Here is a 19,187-nt window from a genome sequence, read left to right on the forward strand (position 1 = left end):
ACCTGGCTCCTCTTTGTGCTCAGGGCCCTCCCATCGTCCCATGTCTCACAGGCTCACCCCCATCGCCGGGTTTAACTGTGTCCACACCGCGGTTCCACCGTCCCAAGCCCATTGTCTCATCGCCTATACCCGCTTTCACTCTGTCCGTAACGCCGTTCCATCAACTCGAAGCCAAAGCTCACATCGTTGCCACCGTGTTTCACTTTGTGCACAACGCCTTGCCTTTCCATCTTCTCACAGCGAACAGTCTCGTGGCCACTGTTCCCCTGTGTGCACCACACCCGTCCAGGGTGCGATCGCCCACAGTCTCATCCCACCGCCGGTTTCACTCTGTGCGACCGCCAGTAGAGTTTCCGCTACCGCCGTGTTTCACTTTGTTCGCAAAGCTCTCCCATCGTCTCAAAGCCAAATCGAGTTCCCTTGTGTGTGAAACGCCCTCCCATCGCCCCTAGCCAATAGTCGCATCAATGCCCCCGTGTTTTCCTTTGTGCACAGCGCCCTCCCATCGCCCCACGGCGAAGTCTGAACCACCGCCGCAACCGCAGCGCAACGAACGCCGCCCCCACGGCCCCATATCCTACTGTCTCATCGCGGACGCCAGCTTTCACTTTGGCCGCAACACATTTCCACCTGTTCATTCGCAAGAGCCTCTTCACCGCCGGATTTCAGGTCGTGCACGACGACGCTCTCCCAGCGTCCCATCGCCAATAATCCCATTCCCGCCGTGGTGTTTCACTTCTCTTCAAAGCTGTGCCATACTCCCCTCGCCCAAGGTCTCAGCCCCACCACCGGCTTTAACTTTGACCTCAACTCTGTCCCCTTGTCCCATAGCAGATAGTCTGTCTCCTCGCCACCGCAGGGCCTCCTGTGCGCGCTTCCCCTCCCGTCGTCCCATAACCAATGGTCTCCTCCGCGATCCCCGCCCTCACTTTGTCCTCAACGCTGTCGTCAAGTCACGTCGGCTGGACTCCCATCGCCACCGCTGGCGCTCGCCCTCCCATCGCCCCATAGCGGATAGTGTCAACGCGGCCACTGTGTTCCACTTTGTACCCAACGCGCTCCCGTAGTCCCGCAGCGAAGAGTCTCTGAGCCACCGCGGGATTCCACCGTGTTCGCAACGCCCCTCACCTCCCCACACCCACCCCCACCCCCACCCCCACATCGTGGTAAAGCCGATAGTCTCATCGCGGCCACTGTGTTCCACTAGGATCCAATGTGTGCGGAACACTCTCCCATCGACTCACAGCAAATCGTCTCCTAGCCCCCGCGGGATTCGATCGTGTGAGCCAACGTCCCAGCACGGTCCCGCAGCGAACAATCTCTTAGCCACCGCGCTCCTCGTGCGCAAAGCCCACACGCCCCCGCCATCGCCACAGAGCCAACAGTGGCATCGCTGCCGCCGTGTTTCACTTTGTGCACAACGCCCTCCCGCCGTTCCACAGCCAGTAGTCGCCTAGCCCCGCGGGCTTCCACCGTGTTCGCAATGCCCGCCGCTCCGCACCTCCCATCACGGTGGTACAGCCAGCAGTCTCATCGCAGGTATTTTGCTTCACTTTGTCAGCAACGCCCCCACAGCGTCCGGTAACCGACCGTTTCCTGCCCACTTGCTAGTTTCACTTTGGGCACAGCGCTGTCCGTCGTCGCCATCGCCAATAGTCCCCATCACGGCTGCCCGGTCCCGTTCTCTGAGCTGTGGTTCCCTCGCGCCGGAAAGGAGCCCCAATCTGTAAAATCAGCCTTATCTCGCTCAGAACCCCCGCCTTCGGGGTTCTTTTCCTCAAACATGGCCTGGTTCAGGCTGACATTTCGAAAGAAAGCTCACTACTCAGGCGGTCTCCCCGAAAATGCAATATTCTGGCTGCCTACTCAGGACAGCGGAAACCACGCCTTTTCCATAAAAGGGCTAATGATATGCACACCCTTGAATCAAGGCTCGTATAAAAAGCCCTGTGGAGACTTTGCGTCCTGTCTCTCCAGCAGCCCCAGGCGAGTCAACCGCCAACGCTCCCGAGACTGCGATTCGAAAGCAGAAGCGATCGCACCACAGCGTGCGCGCTCTCGCTCTCGCGGTCGTCGGGAGAAGCAGGCCTTCTGCGGTTCCATCTCAGCGCTGGCTCTTTGCTCATCGTTTCGCGGTGCTCGCGCGCCCCCTGTCGGCCATCTGCTGAATCGCTGACATTCTCTATGGCCCGCATCCACTTGCTTTTTGATTAGGCGTCAACAACACGGGAGAACTGAAAGGGAGACTGGAAAGTGGGAAATTCCTCTCAAATAGAAAGAATGGAGGGCCATCCTATTTAAGTAGGCCACACTCAAGGAGGAAGGACATTCACTCTGCAAACTCTGAAGACTCAGCTTCAGCATCTACTAGCAGAACAGCTGGTCCTGTGGCTGATTTCATCATGACCTTCCGGTGCCTCCTCCAGATGGTTCTCCTGCTGTGTTTCTCCGCCACAGCTCTTTCCAGGAGCCACAGCTTGCTTCGATTCCAACAAAGGAGGAGTGATACGGTGTGTCAGAAACTCCTGCGGCAGTTACCTGCAAATCCTCACCGTTGCCTCGACGACAGGACGGACTTCCAGGTCCCTGAGGAGATGAAGCAAGCACAGCAGTTCCGGAAGGAAGATGCCGTATTGGTCATCTATGAGATGCTCCAGCAGATCTTCGGTATCCTCAGCAGAGACTTCTCCAGCACTGGCTGGCCTGAGACCATCATTGAGGACCTCCTTGTGGAACTCCAGGGGCAGATGGATCATCTGGAGCCGATCCAGAAGGAAATAATGCAGAAGAAAAACTTCACTATGGGAGACACGGCCGTTTTTCACCTGAAGAAATATTACTTGAACCTCGTGCAGTACCTGAAATCCAAGGAGTACAACAGCTGTGCCTGGACAGTCGTGCGAGTGCAAATGCTCAGGAACTTTTCTTTCCTGAAGAGGCTAACAGGTTACCTCCGTGACTGAATATCTCCCACCTGTGGCTCTGGGAATGGACAATGTCACTTTGACGTGTGGCTCTTCAGCCAGCAGAGTCTCTTGAAGTACCCGACAAGGCAATGCCCTGTCGGTTAAAGACTGTAAGCTATTTTTAAATCGATGTATGCGTTATGTATTCATTTAACCTTTTCTATGGGAAATAAATTATTTATTGTTTCATAAAAGTCCATGTGGCAGTTTCAGTGTCAACTTGATTCATGCGACAACACATATGAAAAATTGCAGGGCACCCGGGAGACATTTACTGCAAAACAAGCCTGCAGAATAGTAGTTTCCGGCCCGTGCCTTTGAGGAATTCAAAACAGAAGGAAGCCATGTTGCATGTCCAAGTTATCCGCATACTCCGCCATGTATCCGTCCAGTTGACCTGCTCTTGTCTCCTTCACTTCTTTAAATGGATCAGACAGCTCACGCTGTAGGGCCCCGCTATACGATGTGGGGTTCTTTTGTCTTTGTTTCAACTGGGGGGAAATGTGCACCACCTTACATTTGAGAGTCTTATAGAGTAAGCCTTCTTGATGCCAACAAAATCTGGGCAAATTCCATTTCGTTGATAAAATTCGTACTAGAGTAAATGAAACATTCGGACCTTCTAGATGTCCTTAGTTGCTTGTGCACGCCATTCCTTATTTCCAACAATGCAGTCCTCGGAAAGAGGTTTCAGGAACGTGAGTTAAACATTACTTAAGGCGGTCACGGGGTCATTAAAAACGGTCGGATATGGTAATCCCTCCATTAAAAATAAGTGAAGAGTAATTTTGAAAATATCAACCAGTTTACACCCATTAAAGAGAGAAAAATAAAACTACATTACATACTTGTTTTAGTACATAGAACATATCGTTTAAATAAAGCTTCATAAAGTGCTATTGTTAAATATAAAACATATTTCAATATTCTACACTTAATATGAAAAGGCATTATATAAATTGATTATCAAGTTGAAAACGTGAACTATTAAATTTAAACTAAGTATATCAATTAAATATAAAACTAATTTAAAAATAAAGGGCTGTGTTTTGTTTAAATATTCCTACTTTTCAGCTAGTCAATACTTACTCCCCCACTTCATGGCCGAATGCTTAAAAGACACCCTGAAAATTCCGGAGGATTCCAGGGGCGCACATTTCCCTGGTCCCCTTTTACCCCCCAGGAAGTGCCGCAAACCGTCCCTGTTGGTTATTTGTCTCCTGACCACCCGAGTTCTCTGTCTGCAACGCACGCACTCCCAGGGTCCCATCGCCTTGGCTGTTTCTCACGGTGTCCAAAGTGGCTCTAAGCCTACAGTCGCACTGACTCCACCTGGCTCCTCTTTGTGCTCAGGGCCCTCCCATCGTCCCATGTCTCACAGGCTCACCCCCATCGCCGGGTTTAACTGTGTCCACACCGCGGTTCCACCGTCCCAAGCCCATTGTCTCATCGCCTATACCCGCTTTCACTCTGTCCGTAACGCCGTTCCATCAACTCGAAGCCAAAGCTCACATCGTTGCCACCGTGTTTCACTTTGTGCACAACGCCTTGCCTTTCCATCTTCTCACAGCGAACAGTCTCGTGGCCACTGTTCCCCTGTGTGCACCACACCCGTCCAGGGTGCGATCGCCCACAGTCTCATCCCACCGCCGGTTTCACTCTGTGCGACCGCCAGTAGAGTTTCCGCTACCGCCGTGTTTCACTTTGTTCGCAAAGCTCTCCCATCGTCTCAAAGCCAAATCGAGTTCCCTTGTGTGTGAAACGCCCTCCCATCGCCCCTAGCCAATAGTCGCATCAATGCCCCCGTGTTTTCCTTTGTGCACAGCGCCCTCCCATCGCCCCACGGCGAAGTCTGAACCACCGCCGCAACCGCAGCGCAACGAACGCCGCCCCCACGGCCCCATATCCTACTGTCTCATCGCGGACGCCAGCTTTCACTTTGGCCGCAACACATTTCCACCTGTTCATTCGCAAGAGCCTCTTCACCGCCGGATTTCAGGTCGTGCACGACGACGCTCTCCCAGCGTCCCATCGCCAATAATCCCATTCCCGCCGTGGTGTTTCACTTCTCTTCAAAGCTGTGCCATACTCCCCTCGCCCAAGGTCTCAGCCCCACCACCGGCTTTAACTTTGACCTCAACTCTGTCCCCTTGTCCCATAGCAGATAGTCTGTCTCCTCGCCACCGCAGGGCCTCCTGTGCGCGCTTCCCCTCCCGTCGTCCCATAACCAATGGTCTCCTCCGCGATCCCCGCCCTCACTTTGTCCTCAACGCTGTCGTCAAGTCACGTCGGCTGGACTCCCATCGCCACCGCTGGCGCTCGCCCTCCCATCGCCCCATAGCGGATAGTGTCAACGCGGCCACTGTGTTCCACTTTGTACCCAACGCGCTCCCGTAGTCCCGCAGCGAAGAGTCTCTGAGCCACCGCGGGATTCCACCGTGTTCGCAACGCCCCTCACCTCCCCACACCCACCCCCACCCCCACCCCCACATCGTGGTAAAGCCGATAGTCTCATCGCGGCCACTGTGTTCCACTAGGATCCAATGTGTGCGGAACACTCTCCCATCGACTCACAGCAAATCGTCTCCTAGCCCCCGCGGGATTCGATCGTGTGAGCCAACGTCCCAGCACGGTCCCGCAGCGAACAATCTCTTAGCCACCGCGCTCCTCGTGCGCAAAGCCCACACGCCCCCGCCATCGCCACAGAGCCAACAGTGGCATCGCTGCCGCCGTGTTTCACTTTGTGCACAACGCCCTCCCGCCGTTCCACAGCCAGTAGTCGCCTAGCCCCGCGGGCTTCCACCGTGTTCGCAATGCCCGCCGCTCCGCACCTCCCATCACGGTGGTACAGCCAGCAGTCTCATCGCAGGTATTTTGCTTCACTTTGTCAGCAACGCCCCCACAGCGTCCGGTAACCGACCGTTTCCTGCCCACTTGCTAGTTTCACTTTGGGCACAGCGCTGTCCGTCGTCGCCATCGCCAATAGTCCCCATCACGGCTGCCCGGTCCCGTTCTCTGAGCTGTGGTTCCCTCGCGCCGGAAAGGAGCCCCAATCTGTAAAATCAGCCTTATCTCGCTCAGAACCCCCGCCTTCGGGGTTCTTTTCCTCAAACATGGCCTGGTTCAGGCTGACATTTCGAAAGAAAGCTCACTACTCAGGCGGTCTCCCCGAAAATGCAATATTCTGGCTGCCTACTCAGGACAGCGGAAACCACGCCTTTTCCATAAAAGGGCTAATGATATGCACACCCTTGAATCAAGGCTCGTATAAAAAGCCCTGTGGAGACTTTGCGTCCTGTCTCTCCAGCAGCCCCAGGCGAGTCAACCGCCAACGCTCCCGAGACTGCGATTCGAAAGCAGAAGCGATCGCACCACAGCGTGCGCGCTCTCGCTCTCGCGGTCGTCGGGAGAAGCAGGCCTTCTGCGGTTCCATCTCAGCGCTGGCTCTTTGCTCATCGTTTCGCGGTGCTCGCGCGCCCCCTGTCGGCCATCTGCTGAATCGCTGACATTCTCTATGGCCCGCATCCACTTGCTTTTTGATTAGGCGTCAACAACACGGGAGAACTGAAAGGGAGACTGGAAAGTGGGAAATTCCTCTCAAATAGAAAGAATGGAGGGCCATCCTATTTAAGTAGGCCACACTCAAGGAGGAAGGACATTCACTCTGCAAACTCTGAAGACTCAGCTTCAGCATCTACTAGCAGAACAGCTGGTCCTGTGGCTGATTTCATCATGACCTTCCGGTGCCTCCTCCAGATGGTTCTCCTGCTGTGTTTCTCCGCCACAGCTCTTTCCAGGAGCCACAGCTTGCTTCGATTCCAACAAAGGAGGAGTGATACGGTGTGTCAGAAACTCCTGCGGCAGTTACCTGCAAATCCTCACCGTTGCCTCGACGACAGGACGGACTTCCAGGTCCCTGAGGAGATGAAGCAAGCACAGCAGTTCCGGAAGGAAGATGCCGTATTGGTCATCTATGAGATGCTCCAGCAGATCTTCGGTATCCTCAGCAGAGACTTCTCCAGCACTGGCTGGCCTGAGACCATCATTGAGGACCTCCTTGTGGAACTCCAGGGGCAGATGGATCATCTGGAGCCGATCCAGAAGGAAATAATGCAGAAGAAAAACTTCACTATGGGAGACACGGCCGTTTTTCACCTGAAGAAATATTACTTGAACCTCGTGCAGTACCTGAAATCCAAGGAGTACAACAGCTGTGCCTGGACAGTCGTGCGAGTGCAAATGCTCAGGAACTTTTCTTTCCTGAAGAGGCTAACAGGTTACCTCCGTGACTGAATATCTCCCACCTGTGGCTCTGGGAATGGACAATGTCACTTTGACGTGTGGCTCTTCAGCCAGCAGAGTCTCTTGAAGTACCCGACAAGGCAATGCCCTGTCGGTTAAAGACTGTAAGCTATTTTTAAATCGATGTATGCGTTATGTATTCATTTAACCTTTTCTATGGGAAATAAATTATTTATTGTTTCATAAAAGTCCATGTGGCAGTTTCAGTGTCAACTTGATTCATGCGACAACACATATGAAAAATTGCAGGGCACCCGGGAGACATTTACTGCAAAACAAGCCTGCAGAATAGTAGTTTCCGGCCCGTGCCTTTGAGGAATTCAAAACAGAAGGAAGCCATGTTGCATGTCCAAGTTATCCGCATACTCCGCCATGTATCCGTCCAGTTGACCTGCTCTTGTCTCCTTCACTTCTTTAAATGGATCAGACAGCTCACGCTGTAGGGCCCCGCTATACGATGTGGGGTTCTTTTGTCTTTGTTTCAACTGGGGGGAAATGTGCACCACCTTACATTTGAGAGTCTTATAGAGTAAGCCTTCTTGATGCCAACAAAATCTGGGCAAATTCCATTTCGTTGATAAAATTCGTACTAGAGTAAATGAAACATTCGGACCTTCTAGATGTCCTTAGTTGCTTGTGCACGCCATTCCTTATTTCCAACAATGCAGTCCTCGGAAAGAGGTTTCAGGAACGTGAGTTAAACATTACTTAAGGCGGTCACGGGGTCATTAAAAACGGTCGGATATGGTAATCCCTCCATTAAAAATAAGTGAAGAGTAATTTTGAAAATATCAACCAGTTTACACCCATTAAAGAGAGAAAAATAAAACTACATTACATACTTGTTTTAGTACATAGAACATATCGTTTAAATAAAGCTTCATAAAGTGCTATTGTTAAATATAAAACATATTTCAATATTCTACACTTAATATGAAAAGGCATTATATAAATTGATTATCAAGTTGAAAACGTGAACTATTAAATTTAAACTAAGTATATCAATTAAATATAAAACTAATTTAAAAATAAAGGGCTGTGTTTTGTTTAAATATTCCTACTTTTCAGCTAGTCAATACTTACTCCCCCACTTCATGGCCGAATGCTTAAAAGACACCCTGAAAATTCCGGAGGATTCCAGGGGCGCACATTTCCCTGGTCCCCTTTTACCCCCCAGGAAGTGCCGCAAACCGTCCCTGTTGGTTATTTGTCTCCTGACCACCCGAGTTCTCTGTCTGCAACGCACGCACTCCCAGGGTCCCATCGCCTTGGCTGTTTCTCACGGTGTCCAAAGTGGCTCTAAGCCTACAGTCGCACTGACTCCACCTGGCTCCTCTTTGTGCTCAGGGCCCTCCCATCGTCCCATGTCTCACAGGCTCACCCCCATCGCCGGGTTTAACTGTGTCCACACCGCGGTTCCACCGTCCCAAGCCCATTGTCTCATCGCCTATACCCGCTTTCACTCTGTCCGTAACGCCGTTCCATCAACTCGAAGCCAAAGCTCACATCGTTGCCACCGTGTTTCACTTTGTGCACAACGCCTTGCCTTTCCATCTTCTCACAGCGAACAGTCTCGTGGCCACTGTTCCCCTGTGTGCACCACACCCGTCCAGGGTGCGATCGCCCACAGTCTCATCCCACCGCCGGTTTCACTCTGTGCGACCGCCAGTAGAGTTTCCGCTACCGCCGTGTTTCACTTTGTTCGCAAAGCTCTCCCATCGTCTCAAAGCCAAATCGAGTTCCCTTGTGTGTGAAACGCCCTCCCATCGCCCCTAGCCAATAGTCGCATCAATGCCCCCGTGTTTTCCTTTGTGCACAGCGCCCTCCCATCGCCCCACGGCGAAGTCTGAACCACCGCCGCAACCGCAGCGCAACGAACGCCGCCCCCACGGCCCCATATCCTACTGTCTCATCGCGGACGCCAGCTTTCACTTTGGCCGCAACACATTTCCACCTGTTCATTCGCAAGAGCCTCTTCACCGCCGGATTTCAGGTCGTGCACGACGACGCTCTCCCAGCGTCCCATCGCCAATAATCCCATTCCCGCCGTGGTGTTTCACTTCTCTTCAAAGCTGTGCCATACTCCCCTCGCCCAAGGTCTCAGCCCCACCACCGGCTTTAACTTTGACCTCAACTCTGTCCCCTTGTCCCATAGCAGATAGTCTGTCTCCTCGCCACCGCAGGGCCTCCTGTGCGCGCTTCCCCTCCCGTCGTCCCATAACCAATGGTCTCCTCCGCGATCCCCGCCCTCACTTTGTCCTCAACGCTGTCGTCAAGTCACGTCGGCTGGACTCCCATCGCCACCGCTGGCGCTCGCCCTCCCATCGCCCCATAGCGGATAGTGTCAACGCGGCCACTGTGTTCCACTTTGTACCCAACGCGCTCCCGTAGTCCCGCAGCGAAGAGTCTCTGAGCCACCGCGGGATTCCACCGTGTTCGCAACGCCCCTCACCTCCCCACACCCACCCCCACCCCCACCCCCACATCGTGGTAAAGCCGATAGTCTCATCGCGGCCACTGTGTTCCACTAGGATCCAATGTGTGCGGAACACTCTCCCATCGACTCACAGCAAATCGTCTCCTAGCCCCCGCGGGATTCGATCGTGTGAGCCAACGTCCCAGCACGGTCCCGCAGCGAACAATCTCTTAGCCACCGCGCTCCTCGTGCGCAAAGCCCACACGCCCCCGCCATCGCCACAGAGCCAACAGTGGCATCGCTGCCGCCGTGTTTCACTTTGTGCACAACGCCCTCCCGCCGTTCCACAGCCAGTAGTCGCCTAGCCCCGCGGGCTTCCACCGTGTTCGCAATGCCCGCCGCTCCGCACCTCCCATCACGGTGGTACAGCCAGCAGTCTCATCGCAGGTATTTTGCTTCACTTTGTCAGCAACGCCCCCACAGCGTCCGGTAACCGACCGTTTCCTGCCCACTTGCTAGTTTCACTTTGGGCACAGCGCTGTCCGTCGTCGCCATCGCCAATAGTCCCCATCACGGCTGCCCGGTCCCGTTCTCTGAGCTGTGGTTCCCTCGCGCCGGAAAGGAGCCCCAATCTGTAAAATCAGCCTTATCTCGCTCAGAACCCCCGCCTTCGGGGTTCTTTTCCTCAAACATGGCCTGGTTCAGGCTGACATTTCGAAAGAAAGCTCACTACTCAGGCGGTCTCCCCGAAAATGCAATATTCTGGCTGCCTACTCAGGACAGCGGAAACCACGCCTTTTCCATAAAAGGGCTAATGATATGCACACCCTTGAATCAAGGCTCGTATAAAAAGCCCTGTGGAGACTTTGCGTCCTGTCTCTCCAGCAGCCCCAGGCGAGTCAACCGCCAACGCTCCCGAGACTGCGATTCGAAAGCAGAAGCGATCGCACCACAGCGTGCGCGCTCTCGCTCTCGCGGTCGTCGGGAGAAGCAGGCCTTCTGCGGTTCCATCTCAGCGCTGGCTCTTTGCTCATCGTTTCGCGGTGCTCGCGCGCCCCCTGTCGGCCATCTGCTGAATCGCTGACATTCTCTATGGCCCGCATCCACTTGCTTTTTGATTAGGCGTCAACAACACGGGAGAACTGAAAGGGAGACTGGAAAGTGGGAAATTCCTCTCAAATAGAAAGAATGGAGGGCCATCCTATTTAAGTAGGCCACACTCAAGGAGGAAGGACATTCACTCTGCAAACTCTGAAGACTCAGCTTCAGCATCTACTAGCAGAACAGCTGGTCCTGTGGCTGATTTCATCATGACCTTCCGGTGCCTCCTCCAGATGGTTCTCCTGCTGTGTTTCTCCGCCACAGCTCTTTCCAGGAGCCACAGCTTGCTTCGATTCCAACAAAGGAGGAGTGATACGGTGTGTCAGAAACTCCTGCGGCAGTTACCTGCAAATCCTCACCGTTGCCTCGACGACAGGACGGACTTCCAGGTCCCTGAGGAGATGAAGCAAGCACAGCAGTTCCGGAAGGAAGATGCCGTATTGGTCATCTATGAGATGCTCCAGCAGATCTTCGGTATCCTCAGCAGAGACTTCTCCAGCACTGGCTGGCCTGAGACCATCATTGAGGACCTCCTTGTGGAACTCCAGGGGCAGATGGATCATCTGGAGCCGATCCAGAAGGAAATAATGCAGAAGAAAAACTTCACTATGGGAGACACGGCCGTTTTTCACCTGAAGAAATATTACTTGAACCTCGTGCAGTACCTGAAATCCAAGGAGTACAACAGCTGTGCCTGGACAGTCGTGCGAGTGCAAATGCTCAGGAACTTTTCTTTCCTGAAGAGGCTAACAGGTTACCTCCGTGACTGAATATCTCCCACCTGTGGCTCTGGGAATGGACAATGTCACTTTGACGTGTGGCTCTTCAGCCAGCAGAGTCTCTTGAAGTACCCGACAAGGCAATGCCCTGTCGGTTAAAGACTGTAAGCTATTTTTAAATCGATGTATGCGTTATGTATTCATTTAACCTTTTCTATGGGAAATAAATTATTTATTGTTTCATAAAAGTCCATGTGGCAGTTTCAGTGTCAACTTGATTCATGCGACAACACATATGAAAAATTGCAGGGCACCCGGGAGACATTTACTGCAAAACAAGCCTGCAGAATAGTAGTTTCCGGCCCGTGCCTTTGAGGAATTCAAAACAGAAGGAAGCCATGTTGCATGTCCAAGTTATCCGCATACTCCGCCATGTATCCGTCCAGTTGACCTGCTCTTGTCTCCTTCACTTCTTTAAATGGATCAGACAGCTCACGCTGTAGGGCCCCGCTATACGATGTGGGGTTCTTTTGTCTTTGTTTCAACTGGGGGGAAATGTGCACCACCTTACATTTGAGAGTCTTATAGAGTAAGCCTTCTTGATGCCAACAAAATCTGGGCAAATTCCATTTCGTTGATAAAATTCGTACTAGAGTAAATGAAACATTCGGACCTTCTAGATGTCCTTAGTTGCTTGTGCACGCCATTCCTTATTTCCAACAATGCAGTCCTCGGAAAGAGGTTTCAGGAACGTGAGTTAAACATTACTTAAGGCGGTCACGGGGTCATTAAAAACGGTCGGATATGGTAATCCCTCCATTAAAAATAAGTGAAGAGTAATTTTGAAAATATCAACCAGTTTACACCCATTAAAGAGAGAAAAATAAAACTACATTACATACTTGTTTTAGTACATAGAACATATCGTTTAAATAAAGCTTCATAAAGTGCTATTGTTAAATATAAAACATATTTCAATATTCTACACTTAATATGAAAAGGCATTATATAAATTGATTATCAAGTTGAAAACGTGAACTATTAAATTTAGACTAAGTATATCAATTAAATATAAAACTAATTTAAAAATAAAGGGCTGTGTTTTGTTTAAATATTCCTACTTTTCAGCTAGTCAATACTTACTCCCCCACTTCATGGCCGAATGCTTAAAAGACACCCTGAAAATTCCGGAGGATTCCAGGGGCGCACATTTCCCTGGTCCCCTTTTACCCCCCAGGAAGTGCCGCAAACCGTCCCTGTTGGTTATTTGTCTCCTGACCACCCGAGTTCTCTGTCTGCAACGCACGCACTCCCAGGGTCCCATCGCCTTGGCTGTTTCTCACGGTGTCCAAAGTGGCTCTAAGCCTACAGTCGCACTGACTCCACCTGGCTCCTCTTTGTGCTCAGGGCCCTCCCATCGTCCCATGTCTCACAGGCTCACCCCCATCGCCGGGTTTAACTGTGTCCACACCGCGGTTCCACCGTCCCAAGCCCATTGTCTCATCGCCTATACCCGCTTTCACTCTGTCCGTAACGCCGTTCCATCAACTCGAAGCCAAAGCTCACATCGTTGCCACCGTGTTTCACTTTGTGCACAACGCCTTGCCTTTCCATCTTCTCACAGCGAACAGTCTCGTGGCCACTGTTCCCCTGTGTGCACCACACCCGTCCAGGGTGCGATCGCCCACAGTCTCATCCCACCGCCGGTTTCACTCTGTGCGACCGCCAGTAGAGTTTCCGCTACCGCCGTGTTTCACTTTGTTCGCAAAGCTCTCCCATCGTCTCAAAGCCAAATCGAGTTCCCTTGTGTGTGAAACGCCCTCCCATCGCCCCTAGCCAATAGTCGCATCAATGCCCCCGTGTTTTCCTTTGTGCACAGCGCCCTCCCATCGCCCCACGGCGAAGTCTGAACCACCGCCGCAACCGCAGCGCAACGAACGCCGCCCCCACGGCCCCATATCCTACTGTCTCATCGCGGACGCCAGCTTTCACTTTGGCCGCAACACATTTCCACCTGTTCATTCGCAAGAGCCTCTTCACCGCCGGATTTCAGGTCGTGCACGACGACGCTCTCCCAGCGTCCCATCGCCAATAATCCCATTCCCGCCGTGGTGTTTCACTTCTCTTCAAAGCTGTGCCATACTCCCCTCGCCCAAGGTCTCAGCCCCACCACCGGCTTTAACTTTGACCTCAACTCTGTCCCCTTGTCCCATAGCAGATAGTCTGTCTCCTCGCCACCGCAGGGCCTCCTGTGCGCGCTTCCCCTCCCGTCGTCCCATAACCAATGGTCTCCTCCGCGATCCCCGCCCTCACTTTGTCCTCAACGCTGTCGTCAAGTCACGTCGGCTGGACTCCCATCGCCACCGCTGGCGCTCGCCCTCCCATCGCCCCATAGCGGATAGTGTCAACGCGGCCACTGTGTTCCACTTTGTACCCAACGCGCTCCCGTAGTCCCGCAGCGAAGAGTCTCTGAGCCACCGCGGGATTCCACCGTGTTCGCAACGCCCCTCACCTCCCCACACCCACCCCCACCCCCACCCCCACATCGTGGTAAAGCCGATAGTCTCATCGCGGCCACTGTGTTCCACTAGGATCCAATGTGTGCGGAACACTCTCCCATCGACTCACAGCAAATCGTCTCCTAGCCCCCGCGGGATTCGATCGTGTGAGCCAACGTCCCAGCACGGTCCCGCAGCGAACAATCTCTTAGCCACCGCGCTCCTCGTGCGCAAAGCCCACACGCCCCCGCCATCGCCACAGAGCCAACAGTGGCATCGCTGCCGCCGTGTTTCACTTTGTGCACAACGCCCTCCCGCCGTTCCACAGCCAGTAGTCGCCTAGCCCCGCGGGCTTCCACCGTGTTCGCAATGCCCGCCGCTCCGCACCTCCCATCACGGTGGTACAGCCAGCAGTCTCATCGCAGGTATTTTGCTTCACTTTGTCAGCAACGCCCCCACAGCGTCCGGTAACCGACCGTTTCCTGCCCACTTGCTAGTTTCACTTTGGGCACAGCGCTGTCCGTCGTCGCCATCGCCAATAGTCCCCATCACGGCTGCCCGGTCCCGTTCTCTGAGCTGTGGTTCCCTCGCGCCGGAAAGGAGCCCCAATCTGTAAAATCAGCCTTATCTCGCTCAGAACCCCCGCCTTCGGGGTTCTTTTCCTCAAACATGGCCTGGTTCAGGCTGACATTTCGAAAGAAAGCCCACTACTCAGGCTGTCTTCCCCAAAATGCAATATTCTGGCTGCCTACTCAGGACAGCGGAAACCACGCCTTTTCCATAAAAGGGCTAATGATATGCGCACCCTTGAATCAAGGCTCGTATGAAAAGCCCTGTGGAAACTTTTCGTCCTGTTTCTCCGGCAGCCCCAGGCGAGTCAACTGCCAACGCTCCCGAGACTGCGAATCGAAAGCAGAAGCGATCGAACCACAGCGTGCGCGCTCTCGCGGTCGCCTGGAGAAGCAGGTGGTCTCCGGTTCCTTCTCAGCGCTCTTTGCTCATCGTTTCGCCGTGCTCGCGCGCCCCCTCCCCGCTTTCTGCAGAATCACTGACATTGTCTATGGCCCACATGTACTTGCTGGTGCATCCCTTCTTGCTCTCTTGGCTGGAAGGGGCCTGGGATCCACTCCTAGAAAAACAAGGATATCTTCAACCAGTTGAAAGAGAAGCAAAAGATTCGCTTTCAGTCTCGCCTAAAGGACAGAGCCGACCTAAGTTTTCCCTGGAAAAGAGAGATCACTCCAATGCTGAAAATACTCAAGGCCCCTGCTACCACTATCTGATGCTCCAGCAGAGCTTCCAACTCTTCACCACGGAGAACAGCCGCGCTACTTGGTACAGCACTCTGCTGGATAAACTCCTCTCCAGCCCAGATCAGACCCTGAAACAACTGGAGCAGATGGAAGGAGACAATCTGTGCTGTTCTCATTGGGACTTCCTACCCGGGAGTATTTCCATGGCATCTATCTCTACTTCAGGGAACAGGAATACAGCCACTTTGCCTGAGAGCCTGTCAGAGTGGAAATTAAAGTGCTTTTCCCTCATGTAAGAATCCTCAAGAAACCTCCACAAATAAATATGTTTAAATTTGTAACACTCGCTAATGTATTACATTATTTTTTGCTTCTTGCTCCAGACAATTGTACTCATAATTCTTCAGGCACTGAAAACTGTCTGAAATGAAAATCATGATTTTCCAGAAACAGCTGTGGACAGCAGAACAGAATGTCTTCTCTTGTGTAAAGATCTTTTGATCATCATTAAAAGATCTCTTGATGTCTGAGGGGCTGGTATTTTCTATACTCAACGTTCAGAGTTTCTTTCTCACGCAAAGGTTTTCAGTAATCTCTGTTTTAAAGGTCTTTCTCAGTTAATAGTAGGTGCTATAGAGATAAAGAATAAACTGCAGATTTTCATCATAATAAAAACGTATGTTTCCTTCTCTGAAGAGCACAATGCACGCCTTCCGGATCAGGTGAACCTTCTGCTTTGCTCGCATTCGAAGAGTGATTTGGAGACATGGGTACCTTCTGTTTTGTGGCTTTTTCCATCATCGACATGTGACTCCAAGTTTGTCTGTGGTACTTGAATCTACTACACTCAGCAGTAAAGGGATGAAGTCTGGCGCCTCACAGGGGATGTTTCCAAGGGCCAGGACTATACAGAGCAAGAGCATTTCCTCTCACGTTTCATGGCCTGGATTTATCCTCATGGGAATCTCATTGAAACAAGTTGGGAACTTATTGGGTGATGAATGGATGAAAAGATAAATTCAGGGTGCTGACTTTCAACAACGCACAACATGAAAGTTGCAGGTTAAGTTTTTGGGGGGCAAAATGAGGACTGCAACCCAGGAGAAAGCACATCAGATTGCTCTGAGAAGCTGTTCCAAAGAGGCACAGGGAATGTATGTGGTTTTGGTGAAGGGAGAGTACGTGTAGTCATGTACCTATTTTCTGTAGAAGTTTTCTGCTAGTGTCGTGAAGGTTTCTTGGAGTCACAAGAAGCAGTCATCACCATGAAGGGTTTGTGTGCTTTTCTAGAGATGAGGAGATAGAAGAATTGGGTTCATAAAATGGGCTCCTGAAAACATCTAACCTTCTGAAGACTTGTTCTGCCAGCTTTCCCTGCACACAGAATGCCTCACTTCTGCTTTCCACCCTGAATTCCTTTCCAGGGGTGTTAAAAATCAGCAGCTGCAATAGCACATGGTTTAATCCTTGTAGGTAGATGACAAGTGCCAATGGCACATGCTAGTTTGTAGTTGACAGGGAGTGAGACCACGTTTCACGTTTGCACTATTTGTCCAAATGAAGTTCTGGGTAGGGATTGAGGGGAACAAGTCATGTTCTTGCTTGCACACACTTCGTTAAAATACAAACTGACCCAAATATTTTTTCTCCAAGTTCAGCTGTGGGGAAAATGGTGAAAATGCCAGTCATAGTTCACAGTATCATCGACTGTTTGAAAAAAACATTCAAGCTGATCCCCAAAGGCATTGCCTACAGGAAAATACCCGGTGTAGACACATTACAGGTTGTTTCCTTTCTACCTGAGGGAGAAAGGAAAAGAATAATCAGGCAGCTCCTTGAAAGTACTTGAGGATGACTGAAGAAAAATTGATAAGTGAGTGTTCAATTTGGGTCCAGGCCTGAGAATCTTATCCTGATCTTCTAAATAGTGGAAATGGAAAGTTGAAGCCAGTTTTCCTGAAAATGATTTTCAAAAACTATCTCACACATGCTGTGTGTTAGACCAAAAAACCCCCAAACTTTTGTATCAATAAAGAGTTAAGAGTTCAAATTAATTGCAACTGATGAAACAGTATATAAAATATTTGACACATTATTATACTTAGTCTATTAATTACAACTGCTGCTGCTAAGTCACTTCAGTCGTGTCCGACTCTTCGCGACCCCATGGGCTGCAGCCTACCAGGCTCCTCCATCCATGGGATTTTCCAGGCAAGAGTACTGGAGTGGGGTGCCATTGCCTTCTCCGTTAATAGTCACTTAATTAGTCTTCCTGTTATCCTTCTGATGAGGTAACACTTATGGTGAGGAACGTGAATAATACAGGATAAGATAGCAACTCAAGTAAACATTTGCTTTTCACTCTTTTATGTTAAAGTGGCAACATACATGTGTATGCTTATTTAATATAAATTGTACAAGTGTGTATATATACATACACCAATATTGTTGTTCAGACGCTAAGTTGTATACAACATTTTCTGTTCCCATGAACTGCAGCACGCCAGGCTTTCCTGTCCTTCACTATCTGACAGAGTTTACTCAAACTCACGTCCATTGAGTCAGTGAATGCCAAGCAACCATTTCATCCTCTGTTGATCCCTTCTCCTCCTACCCTCAACCTTTCCCAGGATCCCATAGGTTCTTTTCTTTTCAGCAGGTGGCCAAAGTATTAAAGCTTCAGCTTCAGCACCAGTCCTTTCAATGCATATTCAGGGTTGATTTCCTTTAGGATTGATTGGTTTGATCTCCTCGCTGGCCAAGGGACTCTCAAGAGTGTTCTCCAGCACCACAGTTCGAAAGCATCAATTCTTCAGCACTCAGTCTTCTTTATGGTCCTTCTTTATGGTCTCATATCCACACATGACTACTGGAAAAACCATAGCTTTGACTACACGGACCTTTATCGGCAACATATCTCTCTTTTTTAACACACAGTCTAGGTTTGTCATAAATTTTCTTCCAAGGAGAAAAAAATCTCTTAATTTAGTGGCTGCAGTCACCATCCATAGCGATTTTGGACCCCAAGAAAATGAAATCTGACACTGTTGCCACTTTTTCCCCGTCTATTTTCCTTGAAGTAATGGGACTGGATGCCATGATTTTCGTTTCTGGAATGTTGATACACTTTTATATGTATATATATTTTGGGGGGTCTGGTTTAGCCATGACTCAAATTGGTTCTCTAAAAAGGTGGCTACCGGTGACCAAGGAAACAATAGATGTTATAGAGAATCTATTTTACATGATGGATGAAGATTTTCAAAATTTGAAATGTTGAAATTAATATTATAGTGGAAAATTTATTTATTGAGATTGGCATATTCGTTCCAAAAAATCCTTCTCTCTGCTTTGCTTTCCATGCATACAATCTAAGTTGTGGTAAAAAAGAATGAAATATTGTAAATGCAGAAGAAATATTTCAACAATTAGAACATTTAAATAGAATTTGTGACTACAACATTTCTATGTCAAATACTGATGCTTTTCTAAGTTAAAATTAATTAAACTCTATGTGAACTTTCAATATAACAGAGAGATGGCCCTAGTGGTAAAGAATCTGCTGCCAGTGCAGGAGACAAGCGTTGCGGGTTCCATCCCTAGGTTGGGAAGATCCCCTCTACAAGGAATTGACAACCCAATCCAGTATTCTTGTCTGGAGAATCCCATGGACAAAGGAGCCTGTCCATGGGGTCACAAAGGGACGGAAACGACTTAGGGGCTAAACAAGAACAGCCAGGCAGGAAGCTATAAAACTAAAGAAACAAAAAAGAAAGTTTGTATGTGATTTTAGATGTTATTATGTTTCACATAAGAAAACAATTCACCTCTGGGAGTTCACAAGGTATCCCAATGCTGGAATGTTTCTATATTTACTTAAAATGTAACAATGAAGATGAATCTGTGTCTTATTTGTGTAATAAAACTTGAAA

At 50.5% G+C, this 19,187-nt stretch overlaps 3 protein-coding genes across 3 annotated transcripts; all 3 read left to right on the forward strand.

Moving 5' to 3' along the window:
- The first annotated feature begins 1,769 nt into the window (after positions 1 to 1,769).
- On the forward strand, positions 1,770 to 4,152 carry LOC145538177 (interferon beta-2-like). The gene has a single exon (XM_081569806.1). It carries the CDS (start codon positions 2,403 to 2,405, stop codon positions 2,961 to 2,963), a length of 561 nt encoding a protein of 186 aa, XP_081425932.1. The 5' UTR covers positions 1,770 to 2,402; the 3' UTR covers positions 2,964 to 4,152.
- Positions 4,153 to 6,065: 1,913 nt separating this feature from the next.
- Positions 6,066 to 8,448, forward strand: LOC145538181 (interferon beta-2-like). Its single transcript, XM_081569817.1, has one exon. It carries the CDS (start codon positions 6,699 to 6,701, stop codon positions 7,257 to 7,259), a length of 561 nt encoding a protein of 186 aa, XP_081425943.1. The 5' UTR covers positions 6,066 to 6,698; the 3' UTR covers positions 7,260 to 8,448.
- Positions 8,449 to 10,361: 1,913 nt separating this feature from the next.
- LOC145538185 (interferon beta-2-like) lies at positions 10,362 to 11,764 on the forward strand. The gene has a single exon (XM_081569828.1). It carries the CDS (start codon positions 10,995 to 10,997, stop codon positions 11,553 to 11,555), a length of 561 nt encoding a protein of 186 aa, XP_081425954.1. The 5' UTR covers positions 10,362 to 10,994; the 3' UTR covers positions 11,556 to 11,764.
- The last annotated feature ends 7,423 nt before the right edge of the window (positions 11,765 to 19,187 follow it).

Source organism: Giraffa tippelskirchi, chromosome 1 (assembly GCF_054371585.1).
Source record: "Giraffa tippelskirchi isolate mGirTip1 chromosome 1, T2T-mGirTip1v1.2.pri, whole genome shotgun sequence".
NCBI classification, from domain to species: Eukaryota; Metazoa; Chordata; class Mammalia; order Artiodactyla; family Giraffidae; genus Giraffa; species Giraffa tippelskirchi.